Here is a 25,702-nt window from a genome sequence, read left to right as displayed (position 1 = left end):
GATCATACATGATCTTAATAATGGCTATATTATATACAAACTGATTTCTTCTTTAATTTTGACTCAGTATTATACAGTTGAGAAAAAATGATTTATTGAGGCAGAATCATGTTTTTTTCACAATAGTGATAATATTTATACCATTAAAATTTGTTTTAGCAGATAGCAAACATGCTTCCTTCACCTCATATCCGTATCTTTGTATTGTAGGTAAAAAGGTTTCCCTTGACGTAAAGTCCAGTCGAATCCGACTCTAGGGGGCGGTGCTCATCTCCGTTTCTAAGCCTTGGAGCCGGCGTTGTCATAGACACTTCCGGGTCATGTGGCCAGCATGACGACTCGGAACGCTGTTACCTTCCCGCCGAAGCGGTACCTATTGATCTACTCACAGGATCCAATTAATACTCTGTTTCAAGTGCACAGCAAGAATGAAGTTCCTGTTTAGCACTCGTAAAAGCTTTATGTAATTCTGATCTGACTTGTCTTGCATATGTACTCAAAAATTCCCTAACCTTTTCTTCCTACTTCTTGTTTGATCTTTCATTTGCTGTGAAGCATACACAATGCAACCATAGCAAAATGTCTACTTTTAAGATAAAAATTCTTCACACCTGTATCTTTATAAAAAGTAATGAAGATATATTTAAATATCATCTAGAAAAAAATGGTCTGATCCTTTCTTGAAGTAATTAATGTTACTGGATCATGATCTGCTATAGCAATAATATTTATATAACATCAATCCATTCAGTTAAGGATTGAGATACCAGAAACATTTTTAGTCAAGCACTGTGATCTAGAATTTAAAAAAAACTTGCAAAGGGTTTAAAGGTAGCCATATATCTGCAAAATTAAGCTCTTAACATATAAACTTGCAATACTATTCATGTACAAGAGTTAGACTTACGTGGGGTAGTATTCTAATCTAACAAAGGATCTCCAGCCTTAATTGTCTTATTCATAGTCAAAAAGATGCTCAAAACATCTACATAGTATATCTGGAAAATCCTGGGAGAGATTATAATATTAATACATGCCATTTATTGAAACATTTAAATCACCAATATTTTGGATCACTGATTTCTTGTTCCACCACAAATCTTGAGCGCTCAAAATTATTACCGCTGTAGCTAATTTTTAATTTCCACTTTAAAAAAAATTGTATTCTTTCTTCCAAAAATGTGCTAGGAGCCTTAAGCTGAAAACCTTTTCTTTCTCCCCTCCATTTATATCCATGTTTATCAGATGTGAGAGCAAAGCTAAGAATAAACTAGAGAACAGTCAGCAACACTAGGATATCCTGTAGTATTTATCAAGTATAGTCAGATATATGACTCACCAAATTGTTTAATAACCAGACCGTACTGGATAATTCAGCCCCCACCCTTTTTTTTTGATAAAATACACATACATATGTAACTGAACATGTGCATTTTAAATGCATGAATATTTAAAGAACTTCATCCTGGTCTTCACTGAAAAAAATCCCCCAAAGTGTTAAAGGATTATATAGTATCTATGAAAATAAGGTATTCTCCACCTTCAGGCTGGAGGGGGGTGGCAAAAGGCTCTTGTGACACACTAATGGCCCACTCTGAAAAATGGACAGGGCAAGAATTTAAAATAAACTTGAATGAGTTTAAATACAAACACTAAATACAAACATTTCTCATGGATTTAATCATTTCATCCATTAAAATCACAATTCCTGGAGAGACCCTGAGGAGGTTCATATGATTCTTATATGCATCTTTGCTTTACACCAACTTAATTTTATTACACACACACACACAATCACAAAATTTTACTGCTGGTGATCATAAGACAAGAGTTCAATGGAGCCCAAATACAGGTATAGGTTAATTCAAAAGAGCATTGGAATAAAGCAGAGTGCATTCAGTTGTAAATCATATCTAGCATTTAAGAAAACCAAGGAATTCAATACTCATTAACTTAGAATGACAACTATTATCAGGTCACCACTAAAGTGTCCCTATAGTCTGAAGGGCAGAGGACTAGCCATTATAACACTGCCTTGTTCTTACAAGGGTCGGTGCTGTTATGTCACACAAAGTTGTTTCTCTTTTCCTAACATTAATGCTACTAATAAGCCCTGGATTCATTTGACCTACATTAAAGGAAATAAACTGCACAAATTGTAAAAATGGCTGCAACTGGATCAGTTTCATACAGTTAGGAACTGTCTCAAAATGTTGAATATCCTTTCCGCTAGGAGTGTTTCTGTTCTGGCCAGCAATTCTCCTTAAACAAAGTGTTTTCTTCTTCTTTTTTCCTACTCCATTTCTCTTTTTTCTACTCTGTATTCCATAACTATTGCACATGCTCAGTACTTATTTGGTTGCTTAAATATTTTTCCTTTAATATTTGCTTTGAAAGGATATGCTTTACTTTTCCAAACTTTGTGACCACCCTGAGAACACCCTTCTTCTATTCTTTGTGATCCATAATGCTTTTGGCACTTCTCATACTTTACTGTTACAATGACAGGTAGTCCCCACTTAGTGGCCACTCGTCAGCAACCATTTGAAGTTATGACAGCACTGAACGAGGAGACTTATGACTAGTTCTTGAAGTTACGGCTGCTGCAGTGTCCCCATAGTCACATAATTGTTTTGGGTGCTTGGGAACCAGGGAGCAATTATGATGGTCACAGCGTCCCGCGGTCATGTGATCGCCATTTGCGACCTTCACTGCCAGCATCTGACAAGCAAACTGAATGGGGAAACCGGTAGGAAGTCACAAGCTGTGGTCATGTGATGTTGTGCTTAACGATTGCATATGATTCACTTAATGACCACAACCAGAACTGTTGTAAGTTGCTGCGGTCAGATGATTTTTCACTTTACGACCATATCACTCAGTGACAGAATTGCCTGTCCCAATTATGGTTGTTAATTGAGGACTACCGTATTATCAATTCTAGTCCAGCCTTAGGCATGAAAGCCAGCTGGGTGACCTTGGGCCAGTCTCTCTCATTCCAACTCACCTCACAAGGTGGTTGTTGTGAGGAAAATAGGAGGAAGGAGCATTAGGTATGTTCGCTGCCTTGAGTTCTTTATAAAAATAAAAAGGTGAGATAAAAATAAAAATAAATAAATAAATCTGTAAATGAATGCCTTATTAATCTTTTCCATATTGGTGAAAAGTACATACTTAAACCCTTCTCTCCCAGTCAACTTTCATTCAGAATACATATAAAACTACCCCATACTGATCTCAGCCGACAATAATGAAAAGCAATTGATGCAGTATTTCAAAGAAATTTGAAATGAAGTAGTTCCTTAAATAACTTTCTTCCACTCTCCCTGAAAAAGTAGGTTCCTCTCTTTTTTAACCTTTTCATAGCCAAATCTAGAACTCTTCACTAGGATAGAAACAACTAGATCAACTTAGGTAACACAAGATTGGAAATACGGAATCTTGCTCTTCAGTACTTTCTTATCTTACTTTGTACTATCAAAAAGATATTTTAAGTCTTTTTATAAAATATTTTATTGGTGTTTGCAACAAGCATCCTAAACCATTATTTTCTCAAGTTCAATAGAACATAGAATATTTTGCAATAAACCACTGACAGTAAAAGTAAATAAAAGGAATGATACACTGAAATCTGATTATCTGTTTTGCACCAATAAACAGCTTACTCATAAAAAGGTCAGGATACATCTTGTCTGATTAAATCTCCAAAATAAGCAGTTATGGTCTTCAATCTGTTATTCAAAAAATTTTGTTCTATTTCAACTTTTCCTCCTGGTCCAGCTAAGGAAGCTACCTGTAAAAAGGAAAACATAGAATATGACAAAATTAGACATTTATCCCCATGTTTGAGAAAGTTGCATGTATAATGGAAAAACCCATTAAAATAACTTCCAGTAATGCTTTACTAAACTTTACTTGCTTACCAAGTGGAACATATTCCCATCATGTATTCTTCCACCAACTTAATTATAGAATTAGGGTTGGAAATGGTTTCTTTCCATAATGCCTTTCTCCTAGATCTCTTTCAGCACTAACTTATCCCAAACTTATAATAAACTGGTGGGCAATCTCTAATATCAAAATCCTGTGCAAGAAATAACACTGCTCTCTTGGTAAAACTTATCTTTCCCTTCCCCAAACCTGCTGACTGGGAGCGCAAGAGGGGAAAAAAAAGTCAAAAGGGGTAAAGGTAAACCAAAGAGAAAATGATGTCCTCATCTACTTTTTGTTCTGTTTACTCCTAATCCTTATTTTAGTCTTTTCCAGACCTGCTGTAAAAATATAAAAGCAGTTCTGCTGGATCACATCAAAAGTCCAACATATAAAGTATTTTGGTTAATTTTTGTTCCTCTCAAGCACTTTGCAGAGAGAAGGCCTACATACGTAGACTTTCCTTCTACAGATATCTAAGCTCAACTTGTGAATGGCTGCAGAAGCTGTTATCAGTGGGAAGTGGGTTATCCAGAGCGCTCATGTGTTCAGCATTTCATATGACTTTGTTCCAATGGCACCTGGCATCCCCATTCCCAGTCACAGAATCAACCTCCCTCTGTCTCACAAAAGTTCCTTATCCAAGGTTGTAATCAAAAGAGATTTTCCCAAACCTCTGTCTTTCTGTAGAGAAAAAAAGCATTTGCCTTTTAAACATCCAGTCAGTAAGAACAGTAAGAACAGAAAAAACAAGTAGTAATGTATTGAAATAGGACATACAAAAACCATGAAGGCTATTTAAAAACAACAAAAGTATTTTGGAGAGAAGCGAGGGATAGAAAAGAAAGAGTTAGGAAACATGTAAAACCAAAAGCATTAAAACTTTAAAACACCAGTCCCAAAGAGGGTAAAACATCAGTTTAGAAACCAAATCTACTAAGGAAACACAGGATGAATTGATGAATATCATAAATTAATTACACACTGTGTACAGAAATACTTTCTGTATACATTATGTAATTATTTATGGTATTAACAGGTACAAGATATCTTAACAGCTGCATACTTAAAATGCTTTAAAAGAGACCAATAAACGACGATCAGGTTTATCAAAGGCTGCTGTCAGGGAGGGAAAGGATGACTTAATCAGTCAACACAATCAGAGATTTACTGAACTGTTTTGAGGTTGAGAACTAACCATGACCATTTACTGATTTTCATAAGATTAATAATATTTCTATTTAGCACAAAAACAGTAAAAATGAAAAATACATTCCCCATGTTCATTGTATTATTTCCTACTTAGAAGAGTTTTTCAAATTTTATTTATAGTCAAATGTCTGAAAGAGCAAAGAAATCTTATTCTTTGCAATTTGCTGTAGCATTACATTTAATAGGAATTCATAATAATAATGAATTCCTAACTATATGAAACTTTCACTTTTGTTCTCTATTTTTCCAAGATTTAAACACAAGTTTAAATGCACTGAACTTCCTCTCTTTTTAAACTATTTTTAAAAATAGAACCTTACTGTAAAGAGTGAGGAAGAGATAAGTAATTTTTTAAAGAAATTGTGTGATTCTTTTCACACATTTACCCTGGGATACAAGAGTAAGAAGTCAGCCATCTAAAATAACTTATTTAAACAAAATAAAAACTAAATAAAAACAAAGCAAAACAAAAAATCCCAAAAGAAAAATTTCAGATTCAGAGTTTAAACAGTATCAGAAACTGTCTACTACTACTACTGTTCTGGGAAAGTATCTCCTCGTTCTTAGTCTCTCATGTGCCATCAAATCAGTGTTGACTCTTAGCGACCACGTAGACCTTCTCCTGGACGATCCATCCATTCCAGAATTCAGCTTACTGGAGGCACAAATGACCATAAAATATGCTGCACTACCTCGAGTCCCCTTGAAATATCCCTGAGGGCATTTCAGTGGAAAATCAAAACTGAGCAAATCCTGGAGTCTTCAGATCTGTGAAATGAAACCTATTACTGATACGGAAGAAAATCATGGGTGCTCCTAGGAACACTGCCGAGATGGACACTAAATCTGCTATTGATCCCAATTTCTTGTCTTCAAAGTTGGTATCCCTTAAGATTTAAGCAGAAAAGCTGACAGAGGAGCCTGAGCCTGTTCTTTTCCATATGTAGCTTCCACTTCTCCTATCTAAGGGGGTGGAGGTGGGGGTATAGTGATCAGCGCATACACCACTAATGTACTACACAGGTATAGGCAGGGACTCACATGATAAAAAACTTTTTCTTTAAGGAGTAATTCCTTGCACATACTGTAGCAAACCACAAACAAGAGCCTGGATCCACAGTATTGTTTTCTCATGCGGATGTATTACTTTGAGAAATCTTCTGATTAGGACTAGAAGGCTCCCATTGCAAAACCTAATGAAATCAAGGTATAGTTTAGAAATTTAGGCTCCCTACAGATAATTCAACATACAGAAGGGATGATGTGGTTATGCTAATGGCCTCATCTCAGTGCAGTATCACGTATCTTGCTATCCGTGTGTTGTAGCAATCTGAACAGAGAATGCCTATCGAAAAGAATATATGTAGCTCAGGGTTGAACTTGGTGCTCTGAGCCTTGTTGTTTTCTTGCAGACGTTTCATTGCCAGACTAGGCAACATCTTCAGTGCGAAGAGGGAGTGGGCCTTGCTCTCAGTTTATATACTGTGGTTTGCCCTACTTGTGTTGGTGGGGGTGTTGTTCTCTCCTTGGGAGTTCTTTGATTGGGCTGTTATTTGCTGCTTGGTTGATTGAGTTAATAGTTCCTTAAGGTATAATATACTGTTTGATTGTTCATCTGGGGTTAATCTTTGCATATCTGGGTGTTGATTGCTGGCGAGATGTTCTGGTCTTTTGGCTTTTCTGTTGTCTCTTTTGAATTGTATGTAAATGTTGTTTACCTCTATGTGTCTGTTGATGGCTGTTTTGTCTAACTATATAGAGAATGCCTAACTATACAGGATTTTTTTAAAAATCATGTATATGTCTCTATGTGTAGGCAGGCAAACTGGGTCGAGCCTAAAGTCATAAGGGCAAACAATCTAATCTTTTTTTGGACAGCATGATGGTCAGAGGCTAACTCACAATAAATCTGGAGAGAGAAATTCCAAAACAAAATGAGATTAAAAAAACAGTCTTCCACCATTACTTTTTTTTCTGAATGCTTTTAGTAAGGTTGCAGGAACGTTGATAAAGAAGAGCAGCAGCTAATTTAGCTGAGAGTTTGGCAGAATCCATAACCTTTTCAATTCAATTATTCTGTTGCTGTTGTTGCTCTCAATAAAAGTGTAGTGACCTCTACATCATTACCTTAGAGCAAATTCAGCAAAGCTTCCTTACTGGAACTGGTTAAGCTATGAAAATTACAGAGGGAGTAATTCCTAGCCATTCTAACTATTGGACCATTATGAATGGAACTGATTTAATCTCAACTGTGCCACATAATTGCACCACCTGATTATATACTGCAGGCCAGCTGGCCATTCAACATTTGGGCCACACAGTACCACCAGGAGAACTGCAAGGTTTTCCATTCAGAGAATGGCTGCATCTATATAATTCAGGGTTCTTCAGAGGTTACTAAACCTTGACATTTAATACTGTAAGGGGAAATTCTGTATTACACAATTCTTGGTGAGGAACAATTCTTCACTAATTCTTGGTGGGGAAATTGTGTACAGTATTACTCAATTCTTGGTGGGGAAGACTCTTCAATAAATAAATTCAATTCTTCCTGTATATTCAGTCCACAAAATTTTAATCATTCTATTTAATAGCTTTTCCCATCGAATAAACTGGACTTAAGTCAAAATCCCTATCCAGCTGCAAGGGCAGAGGGAGAGGGAGAGAGAGTGCGCATATATGTATATATGCTTTGGTTTTACTACATTAAGCCTCTTTTAGGGCTCACATTAATATTTTAATGTATTCTCTTTCTAATATGATCAGAAACATGCTGCTGATTTTCCACAAGTGTGGTCAGAGGGGACCCTGGGGACTACCAAAAAGGAGTTGGGGCTGCAAAGAAGCATTTAGGACCCTCAGGTTACCTATCCCTGTCCAAGGCAATTTGATTATATTTAAATGATATGATTCTTACTTTTAGATCGTGAGAATTGCAGCAGCAGTTTATGTTCTTTCCTTTAACTCATACAGGAGTTCAGTTAGACTTGTAGTTATTAATTGTACACATTTACGTATTAACTAGTGATCCACTTCTTACAGTCACAAAGTAGATAACTAGTAGGGAGTTCCAGTCCCAAATCTGAATACGTTTGTGGGCAATAACTGCATGTGCTATATGGTTAGACCTCTCCTACTTTAGGTTCTTCAGGATATTACTGTATCATATTACTGATCAGGTGGCTATGCCAACTGGAGTCAACAGGGATTTTAGCCTCTTAACCATCTGGGGCCCCAGGGTGTGAAAGCAGCATCCTACCTGGAAGGTAATTCACAACAGTAATTCATGTTTCCATTACTATGCAATTGGACTATTGCATTTTTTGTCAGGCTGCTTTTAAAGGTAATTAGCACACAATGCAACAACATGCCTGTTAACTGGCAACAGCATATTACTGTTCCACTGCAGGCCCTGCATCGGTAACCAGCAGGTTTCCACATACGATTTTAAGTGCTTCTTTTGATCTATAAAGCATTATATGGTTTCAGGACTGCCTCCTCTAACTACAATCCATGTGTCTGAGGCACACATCCGGAGCACATTGTTTCTGATTCCTCACTTATGTGAAGCTGGCGGGGTGGGGCACTAGGCCAGGATCAGCTGCTTGTCCAATATGGCCCCCATGCTATGGAACATGTTTTCCGTGGGAATTCAACTTGCCCTGACACTGATGGTCTTCTGAAGGGCCTTCCTTTTTAACATAATGAACATGATGCCATCTTGTGCATTCTCTTTATCTGTGTTGCTCTGTTTTTGATTTTATACTGGTTGTTTTTATTTCTAGGGTTCTTTTTTTGTACTGTGGATATTTTATGCTTGTTTTTGTGTACCACTGAGAATTTTATGGCAGCAGCACTATAGAAATTTAATAAATAAATAAAACCAAATGTATTATTTAACAGGTATGAAAGTGATCTTTTTGTTCTTAATAAGCCCACAGTTGCTGACTTCAAGGTCTTGAACCATGTAAAACTTTTTACTGGGTGCTTTCCATAAAACATTTTCACAATCATCTGCACTTCTGCAAAAAGAGAACTGGCTGTAATTACTGCTTGCATCTGTGCAATAATGCCATAAGTAATGGGATACATCCAATTTAGCCCATGTACTAACATGTTAGTAATAAGCTATTACATCAAGCCTGATATGGTTCTGGCATTTGTCTCGTCACCATCCAGGAAATTCAGCCAGAGCATGAATTCTGCTCTAAAGATTGATGCCTCAGAGGAAACACAGCAATTACTCAACACTACTTTAGCTATATACTGTATATCTTATGAACTTCTGGTTGTCTTTCCTGAGTGTTTGGCTAGGTCAGCCTTAGTAAAATGCTGATCTTGTGTCAGAAGCATTGGTAATTACAGAAGTTATTACATCTCAACAGGCTTCACTAAATTTTATACCATCTTGGAAAATGTCTCAAAATCCTGGGGAAATAAAAGTCCATTACTGTCTGTGTATTTTGGGATTGCAATGAATCAGACACTACTTTCATATGATAGGCTGTATCACGGTGAATATATTCCCATTTAAATAATAGTTTTGTAGCATGGAGTGCTATTATGTCTCCACTATCAGCTATCGCAACAATTTCAGGAGCTCAAGACAGTGTACACAGTGCTTTCTCCTACTTTTTCCCACAACAACAATCCTGAGAGAGTGACTGGCTCAAAGTTATTTAGTGAGTTTCAGTGGCTCAGGATAGGACAGAACCCAAGTCCCTCACTCATAATCGACTAAACCACTACACTTCTGAGCTTTTAAAACAAAATAATTTATGTTAAACATGTACTGCAGTGCCTGCAAATGCTGTCATAGTTAGCATTTACCTAAACCTCAACTGGTTTTGCTCCAAAAATGTTTAACATGCTCTGAAAACTCCATCTCTTCTCTGAGTTTTAAAATACAACATATCTTCACATTAGGTGTTTTTGGAATTGCTGCTCCCTCTAGAGGGAGTAGAAAGAAACAAACAACTGAAGTTTTAATAGCTTCGAAAAATAACAGTAGATGTATACATACTAAGCCATATTTTAATGCTGGATGATGATTATTTTGTATTCATCAACCCCCAGCAGGGTATTTACACATCTACAATTATGATGTAATAAAACTAGAAAGTCAACATAACTTAGGTCACAAACGGGTAGTTGATGACAGACGGAGAACAGACTCAAGACACGGTACTGGGAAAACTCTATCCATGCCCATTCAGCTTTGACCATTCCTCCTGTGTCTTTTTCTAAAGTCTAAGATTACTGACTATAGGGGAGTGCGAAGACAGTTTTGTAAAAGGAATGCAAGGGTCATTAGGGAACCTTTAAGAGAAAATAAACAACCCGGTCCTGAGAAAGGAGAGAGAATCAAAGATACTCAAAATAACTGCACCTTGATTCTGTTTAGTGTTAGAGGGGGCAAAGAGATAATAACAATAAAGGAGAGCTCCAGTACTCCTTGTGTTGTCTGTTCCCTGACCAGGCCACATGTGAAAAATAAGCATTTGTTCTGCACCAAAAATACATATTTACATTACCCATTATATACTTTACACCAGGGTTAGGCAACCTACGTTCTCTTGGTACTTCATAAGAGTTCTGTAGAGAAGGACAGCGCCATCTCTCTACTGTAGTTTTGGGATAGGGTCGGAAGTAGCAGAGAGAGAGAAGCTTACCAATGGCCACCAAGAAAGAGATTAAAATGTATTTTATTTATCTGAGTGGGCTTATAGACTATTCCGAGAGCCAGTTTGGTGTAGTGGTTAAGGCACCAGGCTAGAAACCGTGAGACCCTGACTTCTAGCCCCACCTTAGGCACAAAGTTAGCTGGGTGACCTTGGGCCACTTGCTCTCTCTCAGCCCTAGGAAGTAAGCAATGGCAAACCACTTCCAAAAAAAGTTGCCAAGAAAAGTGCAGGGACTTATCCAGACAGTCTCCAAGAATCAAATATGATTGAATGGATTAAAAAAAAAGAAATAGACTATTCCAGTTGCAAATGATTCTGAGTGGCACACATCCCAACCTCTGTAAAGTGTGTTAAAAACAATGCAAGAAAAAGAAGACAAACATATAATATTACACAAACTTATATACCGAGCAGGAACCAGGGATCCTAATTTACACTTTTAATTTTCAACTGTAAGTATTAGTTTTATCTATCATTTATAACTCACCTGATCTATGTCAGCATTACGTGGAAGAAAATAAATGATGTTGTTGGTAATCTTTTGCGACAGATTGAAAATTTCAAATGTAAAATTGTGTTAAGGAAGAAAAAATGAATGTTATACTGCAGTGGTTCTTTCAGTAGGACCATTTTCTTAAATACACATCCTTCCACATATAAAAAATAAATACCAGATGTTTTTATTTAGTCATAGGCATAGTCTAAATAGGAATTATTTTTACTGAATAATCCTAGAGAGGATTTATTACATTTTTCATCTGCTCAATAGTTAAATAAAAACAGAAACAGAAAATTGAGGTGCCAGAATGGGGAAACTAGTTTTTGAACATGCCTCCTTTTTAATTGATGATGGGGACTTATGGACCAACACATATTGGGTGGGGGAGCAGCTTGGAATGGTTGCATTGGTTCATCAATAATCATTCTATAGGTTCCTTCTTACAGTAACATTTTATTGCCTTCTGAAGAGATGTAGTTCATTCTACCAATTCAGATTTCTATAGCCTGATTTCCATTTCTTCTGCTGCATAGTCACCCTGCTGACCAGCCTTAGGACACAGAACATATCCCCCCTCAATCAATAAATCTGAAATGTGTAACAACTGGCTGTGCCAGCATGCAGAATAATGATGGATGTGGGGATCTGGGAGCCTCTCTCTTGTGTTAGGTAGTCAATTTGGTAGAAATTACTGACCACAATTTCTGAGACTTATGTACAAATTTATGCTAAGTCAGTCATCTCTAACTTCCAGATGTGTAAACTATAGCTTCCATTATCCTAACTAGGCACAATGAAATTGGTAGACCAAGACATCTGGAGGGCACTGTATTAAAGAACCTATTCTAAAACAACTGAAGCATGTTAATCCCGACAGTATTACTGCACTGCTAATAATGATGATGGCCCAGTGTAAGATTTGTGTAACATCTGAAATCTTTCAGCTTAATAGCATTAAATGAGCTAATTAATTGCTATTAATATTTTAGTTTAGATATAACTTAATGTACAACTAACTGTGCAACTTTGTAAGAACAAAAACTGCCATACCTGATAATTTAAAAAGCGAATGTATACAAATCTTCCAGATGACTTAATTCATTTTTCAAAACTGTGCAAAATCAGACAGCTTCAAATACTGTAGTTCATATAATGAATGTAAAACCTCCATGAGAAATAATTTAAGAAATAAACCCCATTCTGAAAATCTTATTCTGCTACTTCTTTTGTTATCAAATATAGTGGTAAGCAAACAAAAAGAAACTATATGGCTTTTATTCACTACCTTATTCACTTCTCTTGTAGTTCGAAATCTTTTCCAACTAATACACAAGTATTATTCTGCTTTGCGATTAGTAACAAGAATTATAGAAATTTTTCTTCAAGCTAGAAGGATCCCTATTTAATACCCTGAATTTCATTAAGGGAGATCACTGTCAGTTGGAAACAAGACGCAGCAAAGAATCCCCTAATCTTAAAATACAGAGCTTTGTCACACAAAGGAAAATAACATTAGTTTTAGCTTTACAGAATGAGGGCCACAGCAAGGTGAGTTTAGAAAAGGATATCCATCAGGAGAAATCATTGTTTGAATATCAAAGATTTCTGCAGTAGCATATTCAGGCCCACCCCATGGAGGACTCAAAAACACAACGTCTGCTTTCAAGCTGGATGCTAGCTTCATGAAATCACCACATATGAACTCTATCTGATCCGCCACTCCATAGACCATGGCATTATTGTGAGCAAGGTGGATTTTCACAGGATCAATGTCAACTGCAATTACTGAAAAGGCCAAACAATTTTAAATATAATTGTATCAGATCAGCCAGCTTAAAAAGAAAACCTATGGAAACAGCAAAATTTCAGATTCTTTCAAGAAAAACAGTAACAAGCCTAGCTGTAGCTAAAAGATATATTGCCTACATCTGTAGTTATTTAGCAGAATAGATTAAGAAACTTAAAAACTTTGAAGGGTGATCTGATTTTTTTAAACAATTAAAACAGGGGAACAATACTTAGTCTTAACTACCAATCTGTTTTTCTCAGTCTCTCTTATGAAGTATCTAGTAAAGTTCATACGTGTTAAAGCTAGTGGAAGAATTTACCTCTTTTTGCTGCCAAGGCAAACTGAATAGCATTTCCCCCAACACCACAGAAGGCATCTACTATTATGTCAGAGTCAAAGGACAGTCTTACACGGTCGGCAATGTGTTCAGCAATCTTCTCAGGTGTAACAGAAAACCATCCCTCTAATAAAAGAGAACATTTAACATGTTTATGATGTGACCTTAAAAAGGGAGAACCTCAAGATCAAGTATCTTAGTGCTATGCATTTTTGGAATAGCCACACATACTGTATAAATTAAAGATACAAGTACAGGACTGCCCTGTGGAATCACATCAAAGGCCTACCTTGCTCAGCATCCTAATTCCAGGGGCAAATTCTTAGGTTCCATACAATAGCCACACTGACATGTTACTTCTTGGATTATCCTGACAAACTGTGAATAACAATTTTGCAAGCACAGACAGCTCATGTGCTCCTCTCTTACTGGTTTTTCCTTCCCATAGAATGGTAGTTTGTTGTAATGCCTGAATCCAAGACCCTGGTATGTTGCTCTCAGAGTAGTCTTGGACCTCAAAATCAATTCTAAGCTACCCCTGGCTTATGTTTCTGATATGTTTGTCACCAGGATTCTCAGTCAAGCATCACAGTAAGACAGTACTTGGTTAAGTTTTCTTTCACATGTGAAGTGAACAGGCTGGATGTACCAGTTTGCTGCTTGTTCACAGTAAGCCGCAGTAAACCACAGTAAACAGTAAAGCCACAGTAAACCAAAAAAAGGTGGGGATCCTAGCTTTTCATTAACTGCAAACCTGAAAAGCGACCATGGCATCAAGCAGCGATTATGTATACGAATGATTCATCAGAAAACATGGGTATTATCTGAAAGTAGTTTTTAGGTCACAGAATGCGGTATCACTAGAAACTTACCTCTGTCTAACTGAATCCCTTCATCAAAACGAGAGAACAGTCTATACCGCTGTGCCCAGTATTTAGTCAGCTCAGGATCATCAGCTATTTCGTGAGGAAGGCACTTCAAGTTTCTGTTTTTCCTTTTCTGCGTCTTTTTGTTTTTCTTCTTTTTCATTGCACTTACTTCACTTGTGCCAAGCAAATCACCTTTTTTGAAAATAGCATTGAAAAAAACACTTTTAAGAACGCCAGGGAAACTTCAACTAATTTCACTTCCTACTTCAAGAAATAATATTCCAGGAACCAAACACAGAAGTTACGGTGATGTGCTAAGCTGTTGCATCTATTACAGTAAACAAGCATGAGATTCATTGGACATTTATTCAATGACTGTATAAAATGTAAGATAAGGGTATGTAGGACACTTCAGAAATGGAAAAGAACAGAAAATCCTACTCAGGAAAACCTGAATACAAAACTACCTCAATTATTTTGTTTTTTCTTATAACATTCCTGTCTTTGTGCTATTCAACTATACACATCTATAAACACATTATTTTTAGTATCTCATACCTTCTGTTTCCATTTGTAGGTAGTCTGGAATATTCAGGGGAATGAGTTCTCTTCCTAAAGGAGCTTCTTCTCCTTCTACTATCAGCTTTTCCTTGCCTTTTTCTTCAATACTTTCAAGTTTGTGGGTATCTGAACTAGGATATAGCAAGTCACGGTTTTGGAGACTCAAATTCTTTTCTGAGTGAGAACCCTTTTCCTGTTCATCTGAATCACTGCTGGTAGAAGTATGGTAAACTCTATCTTCAGCTCCAATTTTCACATCTTCATTCACTTTTTGCAAGAATTTCTGTACCTAAAAACACCATGTTATAAAAGCCAAATTTAAACAAAAAGGTTCTACCTTAACATTTAGCAAACATTGTGCTACAAAATCTACCTTTAAGAAGCAGAGAATTTTGTTAATTAGGAGTTCTCATCTTCATGAGCTGCTCTCCACATTTGGATCTTTTTTTCCATTTCCTGATCTTGCTTACAGTTAGCTGCAATGTTAACCTTGCTTTCAAAAAGCGCAGTGAAAAAGTGGGCAGAAACAAACCTTTTGTTTGTTTGAACTCCTCTTTCCATAACAATCAGATTAAAATTTTAGGATTGATATATGGTTGTGTGTCAGATCACTACAAGGTTTTTTTTTCCGGTATCAACGGTTTGATACCGTTGAAAAGATTGAGGTCCTCCCAAGCGTGCTGATAATCTCCACTGTTTACTTAAGCCTAGTTATCAGAAACAGGAAACGTTTCTGATGCTCCGTGTTAGCAACTTAGAATAATCTTCCCAGGACATCACCATTAGTGTTTTTCCTTCCAAACACTGAAATCATTTTTTAAGATATATAATTCTGATAAATTCATGTCACTTCCCACCTTTCCCCTTAATGCCTCTAGAAAGCTGCAGGTTAAGTGCCTGCAAGCATTCTATATTGAGAACACAGCCTTGTAATCTTTTAAAGAGACAGTATGTATTTCTTCTTCAGTTTCTTAAGTTACAACTTTCCTACAGCTATCTTTTTAGTTGTTAGTTAACATATGCCACAAAATGTATACTATTTTGTGTGTCATTCAATTATTTGACATTATTCAGTGTAGTACGATTAAAACATTAACATTAGAAAATGTAGCCTACTGTAATGAAGAAATAACAGAACACTTTGTGTATTGTACTGTATTCCATATGCAAGCAGTATCTACCTTATTCAAAGTCTTACTCTTCTTCAACGTAAAAGTTTCAGGTTCATCTGTAAAATATGTATGCTTGTTTTTAGCTTTGATTGTTCTGCGCATGTCCAAGAACTCTGATTTAAATTTAATATTTTTATTAAGACGAATCACTTTTCTTTCACTGAAGCCAGGAATTTTTCTGTATCTGAAGAGAAGAGGTTAAAAGTTAACTATTTAGAAAGATGGCCTACATTTTTGTTTGGGTGTGTGTGATGGAGAAATATAAGCAAAATTGTGTCTTTTACTCTTTAAGATGGGGTAAGCATAATTTATCTCTATAGTCTAACTGGGGACCCAAAAGACATAGCTATTCATGATAAGGCCAGAATGGGTGTAATCCAGTATTTTTAAAATACATAATGGGTGCTTTAAGTCTTGGCTTTAAAACATTTCCAAAACAGTAAAAATCAGCTGGGGTAGGGGAGTCAGGGTTTTGAAGGATGAACCGGTATTTTAAGCCTTTTCAAGGATTTAAGCACACATTTTGTCCCTTGGAACCTATCATGCAAACATGCTTAAACTAGGAGAAAAAAGGTTTGAATATGATATGCTGGTGGCTCGAAGTAGCCTGTAGCCTTTCCATCTGTGCTTTTGGACCTCCTCCAAAACTTGCTAAAGTTGCCATATAAGTAAGTCTACACAAGCTTGCAGATGTTATGTTGTAATATACTGAAAAGCCTTAACATATTCTGCACCTTTTCTTTTAAGAACACAGCAATTCTCATGTTCGCTCAAGAATTTGAAAGAGATACAGGAATCATTAGTGCAATTTACCTTTGTTTTATTCTCTGAAGTCGCACAGTACTTTTTACTAATTACCTTCGATAGTAGAAATCCTTCAATATTTTACATATTGAAAAATATGTGTACTCAGTAGTATTTAGGCAGCACTGGAGGGTTGGAGGAAATATTTACTTAAAGACATTGCTGTTTTAGGAAAAGTCTAAAACAGTGTTTCTCAAACTTGGCAACTTCAAGACATGAGGATTTCAACTCCCAGAATTCCCCAGCCGGCATGCTGGCTGGGGAATTCTGGGAGTTGAAGTCCACGTCTTAAAGTTGCTAAGTTTGAGAAACACTGGTCTAAAAGATGTAAATTTTTTTTTACTATACATTACTTTTGTCCTGTGCCATGCTTGAGCCCCAACTGATAGCAAATTCCATCTGAATCAGCCTGAGGATATTCTTCAACATCTAGTTCATGACTTGAAAGAAACCACAATATCCATTTTACAATTCAAAGCATGATGAATAATTAAAAGTAAATCTGTGTTGACTTCTGAATTGAGGATACAGCATCTTTTAAATAATTAAAAATATTTTATAGAAATTAGTATCCTTTTCAGACAAAACAATAATTTCTTTCAGCTAATCAGCAGTGACAGAAACCCTGCGTCAGAAGTCTTTAACATTAGTTGAAATGTTTGTCATGTTTTCCTTAATTATGCAGTAAATATATCAATTAAAAGCAGCTAAATAGTTGTAACATGCTAAAAAAATGAATAATAGTAAAATTCTTCTCCTACCTCCACAGTATGTGCATTATAGCAGAGTCAAAGCTGAGAATAATTAGTTATAAACAGTAGAACTAACACTTAAAATCTCAAATAAATACTTATTTTCAACAGACAAGAGACAACAGACATGTCATGGGAGAGAATGGCCTTCCATTCTGCAGCATATCTGAATTACGTCTTAAGCTAGAGGATGGGCAGTCTGTGGTTCTTGAAAACACCTATGACTATACTGCTGAATTTTGGGTTCCTCTCATTTTGAAACAGGAATCATACGAAAAGAGTAGTGTACGATTGAAATAGATATACATCTTAACAGAAAAAAAAAGTTCAACACAACCAAAGACAAACAAATGCATAACGAAGCCCCATGCTGCAGCCCTTCCCCACAACTATCAAGTGTACCCACCCCTAAGCTTAATAGCATGAGAACAGCAATGTGTTGACATAGCTGATAACCTGCCTCCTCTTTATTTTGACATGTTTACGTTCAGGGGGTTGCCCATCACCATCATTACTATCTGATCTTCCCTCTTCTGTGGCATCCAAAAGTCCCTGCTGTGAGGCTAGTGTAGAAAAAAGAAAAACAAAACATAACACCATGATGTATTTAAAATTAAACACTCTGAGGAAGAAATCATGTAAGAGGTTTTTTTTCTTTAAGTAAATTAATATGTTGATCTGGTTATTAAAATTCCTGAAAAAGATGTCACACGAACGCATTCTAAACATCAGACTCAGGAACACTCGCATACTTTGTACTTGAAAACATGTTTATTTTTTTTCCAAATTTGGTTGCATTATAGAAGTTTAAAAAATGCAAAAAAGAAAATCAGAAAAAGAGAAAAAACCCAAAGTATATAATACATATTAAAAAACACTCAGTTTTTAATACAACCTTAAAACTTGTCCATGCCAAGTAATATTGATCAGTCCTTCCATCACATCAAAAAGAGCCAGTTTATAAACAGAAAGCAAACACATTTTTAATCCAAGATTGTCTAGGGAGGCATTGTCATATCATCAAAAAAAGAGTATTTTTTGCTATGCCCTATGCCTAAACAAAATCCATAGTTCTTCATATAATGACAAATTCCTAATTGCTGGTATATAATACAAAATAACATTCACAATTTGAAACCACATTACTATTCTCAAAACCATATCAATGAACTTACGGATATTAAACCAAAATGGGATGATAGGCTTCAAGTACGAGGTCCAAGCCAATAAATGCAAAAAAATGCTGTAGTAAAATTGCTAAATAAATCTCAAATTTAAAATCATAACAATCCTACTTAATATACTCGGAGATTCAACTACTGATTTGCTAATATGGGGTATTCCAATGAACTGAGTAACTAATATTCATACTAACAATATTCTTTGTTTTTAAAAATATGGTAGATATAGAATCATCCAAATAAATTTCAGTGCTGATAGAAATTCTGGAGTTTTTGCTGCTGCTAAGGATTCTGGACCAAGTGGTCTGAAAACTTGACAGGCAATTAGCCCATTTCTTTCCTGCAGCCCCAAAAATACTAGATTAAGACTGGAATACCAACCTGGCTGGTTTGAACATCCATTTTTAGAAGACACACTTCCTTCTCTTGTTCCCTTATCTGATTTCTCAGTCTGGCCATAATCATAAGGACAACGCCTTCCACTGCTTCTTGAACTCAGTCCCTTATGACTTCTAGTATCAGCTGCATTTTGTAATTTGCTGTGCTCTGCATCTTCTGCATTTAGATTTATTTCACTGATTTTGGTAAAAATGTAATTATCACTAGGATCTTCGTATACAGTAGGATTTTCTTTGCAAATGTCTCTGGAACGGAGATAAGAATCTAAGACTGAGTCCTGCACTTCTCCATGGTCACTGTGGCTGCTTGTGTTCAATGATTTTCCTGACTGCTTAGTATCCAGCTTTCTTGTATTTGTTTCTAGATCATCACCATGTGTAACATCAACAGTCCAACCTTGACTTGCCCAGTAGTGAAACTGTTCCCAGTAGTACCAGTAAAGCTCATTATAGTGTTGCTCCCACTTATCCTTCATTTCAGGATTATTCCAAGGTTCAGGATTAGCCTCTTCCTGTTTCTTTTGCCAGCTTTTCCACAGAAGTCCTTCTCCAAACTCATGCCAGTATTTCTCCCATTCTTCATTCATATGAAATTCATTGAGTGGCATGCTTCCATTTTTACAACATTCATCGTAAATGTCCTCCTTTTTAACTAAGGTTTGGTCATCAGAAAGAGAGTGGTCATCATCATCCTTACCCTCTTCCAAAGACTGCTGCGTTATTTCATGGATATCTCTTTGCAGCAACTTTTTCTTCCTTTTCTTCTTCTTCATCATTTTGTTAACTCTCTTGCCAGTCTTCTCAGGAACCTAAAATTTAACATGAAAGCAAGCAAATAGAAAAATCTGGATTGCAAATTCAGATCTAACGTCCTGAGTTTATTTCATGCATCAATCTTTTCCAATCTGGCACTCTTCTGATGGACTGAGATTATAGCTGTGAAAATCTCAGCCATTAAAACTATCTTCTGGTGAAGATTCTGAGAGCTGTGTCCCAACTACCAGAAGAGCAACAACTTAAAAAAGACTGCACTAGCTTCTTTTTGCAGCCATGGGATGGCTATTTTGTTTCATCAATGAAAAGTCCCTTCATAGATTCATGCACTGAAGCCATATAATTTATAAATGACCTGTATCTTAAAATAATGACCTTCTGGATTTTCAGCTTATTTATTGCCTCAATAAATAAGCTGAAAATCCAGAAGCCACACTACTTTACTGTTACTTGAAACCCTTCGGATAGAATTGCAGTGAACCTTCTTTCCCCGTCAGTCAGAGAAAATAAAATGTCAACTACAATTGTCCAGTAGATCTGAAATGCCAACATGGAAGTAAAAAGCATGAAAAATCATTATTCTCTTTATTTGCAATGCAATTCCACTGCATATTTCTTAATCTATTTTCTAGTTCAATAATTCAAACAATTAAAAAAACAAAATTGAGTTGGGTTTTACCACTAGTGCTTTATTGGCTGCCAAACTGCCAAACTGTACAGGTAAGCCCATACTCTTCATGAGTTCAGTCTCTGAATCTGGTTCAGTATCATCCACTCCCAAAGCAAGACTGTTAAATTCTTCAGCAGTCTCAAAGGTATGATGTTTCTCCTCTTTCTCATTATCTTCAGTAACTTCCTCTTCCCCTGTTAATACACAATAGAAGTTTATAAGGAAATGACCATCAATTTTGGATTTCTGATGAAGAAAACTGGCCTGGTTTTGGGCCTACATATAGTTTTTGGGTTTTGGTGTCTCTCTCCCTCTCACACAAACAGAGCTTCTGACTTTTTCTTCTCTTCCTGGTTCTACTTTCTCTGGTGTCTGTTTCTTCCTCCCATCTGCAGCATTCCCTAACCCCTCTGTCATCATATGTTTTTGATATTTCCCTTAATCAATCCTTTCCTAGAAGCTCATGACTTTTTACTGCCATCTACCTTTTTTAAAAAATACAGGTAGTCCTCAGTTATCAACCACTTGTTCAGTGACCAAACTTACGACAGCACTGAATGAATGGTACTTGCGACTGGTCCTCAAAGTTCCAGCTGTCGCAGTGCTCCCGTGGTCGAGATCCAGGCACTTGGCAACCAGCCAGAGTTTTTGACCATCGCAGCATCCCGCAGCAGTCATATGATCATGATTTGTGGCCTTCCCAGTTGGCTCCCCCCAAGCAAAGTCAACGGGGAAACCGGCAGGAAGTCAGAAGCTGCAGTCGCATGATGTTCTCACTTAATAACCCACGGTGATTTGCTTAACAACAGTTACCTGGAGACTGTTGGAAGTGCTGTTGCTAAGCGGGCAGTCTTGTGACATCACGCTTTACAACCGCATCGCTTAGCAACAGAAATTCCGGTCCCAATTATCTTGTTAAGTGAAGACAACTTCGGATGTATGTATAACATCTCATCTATGTCAAACATATCACCCTTATCAAGAAACACATATCCTTAAATAGTTCTTCTACTTAGAAAAATATTCAATAGATTTTTCTTTTAGTATCAGTTAGCAGTTCTTGGTGCAACTTAACATTGGTTATGATAGAATGTGCATGATAGTACTCTGACATTCAGCCTAAAAGGATATAGATTCAACACAAAAACTTTTACAGATTTTAAATCATTTTCTTTCATGAAGAGCTCTTCACAGGAAGGGTTCCCATTCTTTGATGTCCTAGTATAAATTATGGATCAGATAAAAATCTAATGGAACTCAGTGCAATTTAATTTCACATAGAAGTCATAAAATAAATAGGAATATATCTGGCAATAAAAAGAAAACCCAAGTCCTTGCTGCAGTCTTATGGTTGGCCAGACATCTGCAGCCCAGCTAGGGTAATGCCTAACAATAAAAGCTTTAAATGTACTAATCCATTAAACATAACTGAAGATATTAATTCCCATACTGGTCTGGGAAAAAATACCAAAGAAATACATTTTGTATAACTTCTAAATGAATGAATGAATGAATTCCTTCACTTTGTTCCAACCTTTATATACTCTTACATGGTTTTTGAAGAATAGGTATGTGAAAGCAGGCATCATATCTGCAATACAATAACAAGGTGATATAGTAGCAAAAACTGTATTTTACAAAGCACAAAATTAACAAACTTTTCAGGCTTAACTCACCTACACTGTCATCTGCATCTTTAACATAAAATCCTTTTAAGCCTAGTTTGTATAATTTTCGATCTCTGGAGAAAAAAATCAAGGACATCAATGAAATATGGAAGTTAAGCATCAAGGAACAACACAAATGGGAATAAAAGGTATTTCATGTGCTTAATCTGGCTTCAAAACTTAACTTGGTGTGTCAGTACCAAAATTTCAGGCCAGCCAAAAGTTTAGCATACTGCACACAACTGAATTTTGCTGGAACCGGTACAGAAAGCACACAACTGCTTAACTTTAAAAAAGAATGAATACTATTATTAGGCAGGAAAAAAAGATCCACCTCACATTCAAAAATAAGCAATGAAGAAACAGGGTTATCACCTGGATCTCCTCAGTAGTTAGAAACACATAATCAAGTATTCCATTTACTGTCTTCCCTAATTTGGTGCCAAATAGATCATTCCAACATCAGAGAGCCACCACTGAAAAGCCTCTTTGTGGCAGCTAGCTCACAGGGTGAGGGTATCTGGAGGAAATCTCTAAGAATTAGTAGGTTTGTGCTGAGATAAATAATCCTTCAGATAGCCTTGAGTTCAAGCTGTGAGGAGTTTTAAAGGGAACATTAGAATTTTCAGCTGGGTTAGAAAAAAAATACATACAAGTGAAGCAAATAAGAACAGTTTTGTTAATAAAAGCTAATCCCTATTTGCAGTTTAGCAGACATATTCCATACTAGAGTATAACACCTTCTTATGCTTATAACAGTAGTTCCTAAACTTCTGTATCTTAAATCCTACTAATTTTATCAAAGAAACTTTATACATGTCATTGACTAGAACACATATTATAACATATACAGTAACACTGATATTAATACTTTACAGTAATATGTTATAAGCTACAGCTGTACCATTCACTATAGTAATATTTCCGTAATTCATACAACACATTAAAATACAGCGTGGTTTTATTTTATTAATCGGTAATGTGGTTAGATTGTTACACAAACACACCTGGTTGCACTGTGTTGTGTCAACAAGCCCTGGTTTAAAATGAGCACAGCAACTTTACAAATGTAAAAGTGCATTTTTACAAAAAAAAAAAAAAAAAAGAGGAACAAATGAACAAATGCACGCTCCACTCCCCACTTGCCCCGAAAAACATGCCCGGCAACTATCAATTTCCTCGCTCTCCGCCGGGCTTAATTTCCATTGAGATCTTACGCGACTGACATTACGGCTAGGAATAACTTGCTAACAGGTGACACGATCATCTGTTACACCTCCGAGTTGCACAAGACTCTTTTTGTTGCAAAAGATTTAACAGACTACTCCAACCAGAAATCCGAAAGCAAGCCTCGCCTCCCGCATCCCCTCCAGCTGCAATAAACCAGTGTTTTTCAAAATCTTCAATTTAAGATGTGTGGACTTCAACTCCCAGAATTCTCCAGCCGAAATTCTGGGAGTTGAAGTCCACACATTTTAAAGGTGCTGAGGTTGAGAAACACGGATGTAAGCGATCGGAAATAATAGCCACGCATCGACCGCCTAGCGCCAACTCACTCGACGAAGGCCCGGGTGCACAAACAGAAGATGTCTCCGACGCCGCTGCTGCCCTCTCCTCTTCTCAGCACCAGCACCAGCTCTGCCACCAGCAGGCTCCTCGCGCTCTCGCGCATAGCGACCCGCCGCCGCCGCTCTGCCTGCCCTTCTCTTGCAAAGAAAGCTCCACCGAGCCTCGAGGCGCAAATTCCGATCCTATCGAGAGAGCAAGCGTGGGATCAACCTTTGCGACGGAAGCGGATCTCCACGCCCGTTACCCGCTTGGAGTCCGGAAGGGGAGGCGCCTGCAAGCAAGCGGGAGCAAAGCACTCGTTTTTGTGGCGCGGGACTGAGTTTTGAGCGGAAATTAAAGCTTTGACTATAACTTTGGATAGAGACTGTTTCTGCCTTTTCATGCTTTGTCCTGCCCTAGAGAAGACGGCTTCCCATAGAAACAATGGAAGAAGTAGCATTTGAGCAGATCTCCTTCAGAGATCGGCCTACCGCATCCCCTCCAAGAAAAGAGAGATGAATACTGTAGAACAGTGTTTCCCAAATATGGCAACTTTAAGATGGGTGGATTTCAACTCCCAGAATTCCCCAGCCAGCATCCATAGCATGGCTGACAGGGAATTCTGGGAGTTGAAGTCCACCCATCTTAGAATTGCCAAGTTTGAGAAACACAGCTTTGGGAGGAATTGCCACACCCTCTCCAGTATAGCAGTCACGGTGCCTTTTATGATAACTGCAAGCATTTGCAAGCATTTTTTTTTTGTGCTGCTTTGACCAATTTCTTGCATGAAAACCCTGTATATATATACGTCCAGTGCATCCCACTTTGAGAGTCTTTCCCATTTCTTATGGGAAATCTTGTTTCAAATTACTGTTAATGGAAAGCAGGCTAAAGATTGATTAAATGCATTTTGTCAACAGAAAAAAAGTTTCCCTTTGTTGTTTTCCAGTGAATGGGGAAGCATGGAGGTTTGCAATTTCTAATCCAAGTTTAAGATTTCAACCTAAGTTCTGTTCTGCAGCCTTAAACTGCTTGTCTCCCGTGCATAAAAAGGTTGAAAATCCAGCTGGCTTAAAAAAAAAAAATCCCTTCCTTTGCTTTGGCTATGGTGAGGCCTGGTGTTCTGTCCAGACCAGCCTTTCTCAACCTTTTGACCCTGGAGGAACCCTTGAAATATTTTTCAGGCCTCAGGGAACCCCAGCACATTCAGGCTCAAATATAGGCCACTAATTACAAAATTATTATATTTGTTTCATGGGTAGGCCTGTATATATGCATTAACAGGGTTCTTAAAGTAAAGAATGAAACTTACCTCTTCAATGTGAAGTTGCCCAAATTTGAAACAATTTTGAAAATAAATTGTGATCTCCCAAGGAACCCCTAGTGACCTCTCATGGAACCCTCGGGTTCCATGGAACCCTGGTTGAGAAACCCTGGTCCAGACTGTACTCACTGTGGTACCCGATTGGTAGATTTACCTGTTCTTTATCCTTCCCATCACTGCAGAGCATGCAAGTACCACTCATTTTCCTTGTTTTGTGAATGGCTCTTTGAAACCTTTTTATGAACCTGATTTCCCTTAAACTTTATACCTTTCTTCCAGCGGACCAGTAAAAAAGAGGAAAAAAAATTACCACTCTTTTACTGTTCTTGTAATCATTTTTGCTGGATGGGAAAACTGGCAAAACTGTTGTCAATTTTTACCAGAGACTGTTGTCAAAAATTACCAGAGAAGGACAACTGGTCTATCAGTCAACTTGTAAAAAAAGAAAGAAAAAAAAGCCCAGCCTTTCCCCACTGCACTGATGAATGCATATGTATAGCTCTGTATATTTGTGTTGTTTCACGGTCCAGC

General features: G+C 37.1%; 1 protein-coding gene across 1 annotated transcript; it reads right to left on the bottom strand.

Annotated features, from left to right (window-relative positions):
• Positions 1–3,495: 3,495 nt before the first annotated feature.
• Positions 3,496–24,062, bottom strand: TGS1 (trimethylguanosine synthase 1). Its single transcript, XM_063299323.1, has 13 exons — positions 23,856–24,062; positions 22,309–22,373; positions 20,642–20,826; positions 19,172–19,997; positions 18,070–18,172; positions 17,211–17,297; positions 16,063–16,237; positions 14,879–15,170; positions 14,324–14,512; positions 13,434–13,577; positions 12,894–13,110; positions 11,314–11,392; positions 3,496–3,793 (listed from the first exon to the last, which is right to left on the bottom strand). The coding sequence occupies exons 1-13, from the start codon at positions 23,969–23,971 to the stop codon at positions 3,677–3,679; spliced, it is 2,595 nt and encodes an 864-aa protein (XP_063155393.1). The 5' UTR covers positions 23,972–24,062; the 3' UTR covers positions 3,496–3,676.
• Between the last annotated feature and the right edge of the window lie 1,640 nt (positions 24,063–25,702).

Source organism: Candoia aspera, chromosome 3 (genome assembly GCF_035149785.1).
Source record: "Candoia aspera isolate rCanAsp1 chromosome 3, rCanAsp1.hap2, whole genome shotgun sequence".
NCBI classification, from domain to species: domain Eukaryota; kingdom Metazoa; phylum Chordata; class Lepidosauria; order Squamata; family Boidae; genus Candoia; species Candoia aspera.
This window is presented reverse-complemented; position numbering and strand designations above follow the sequence as displayed.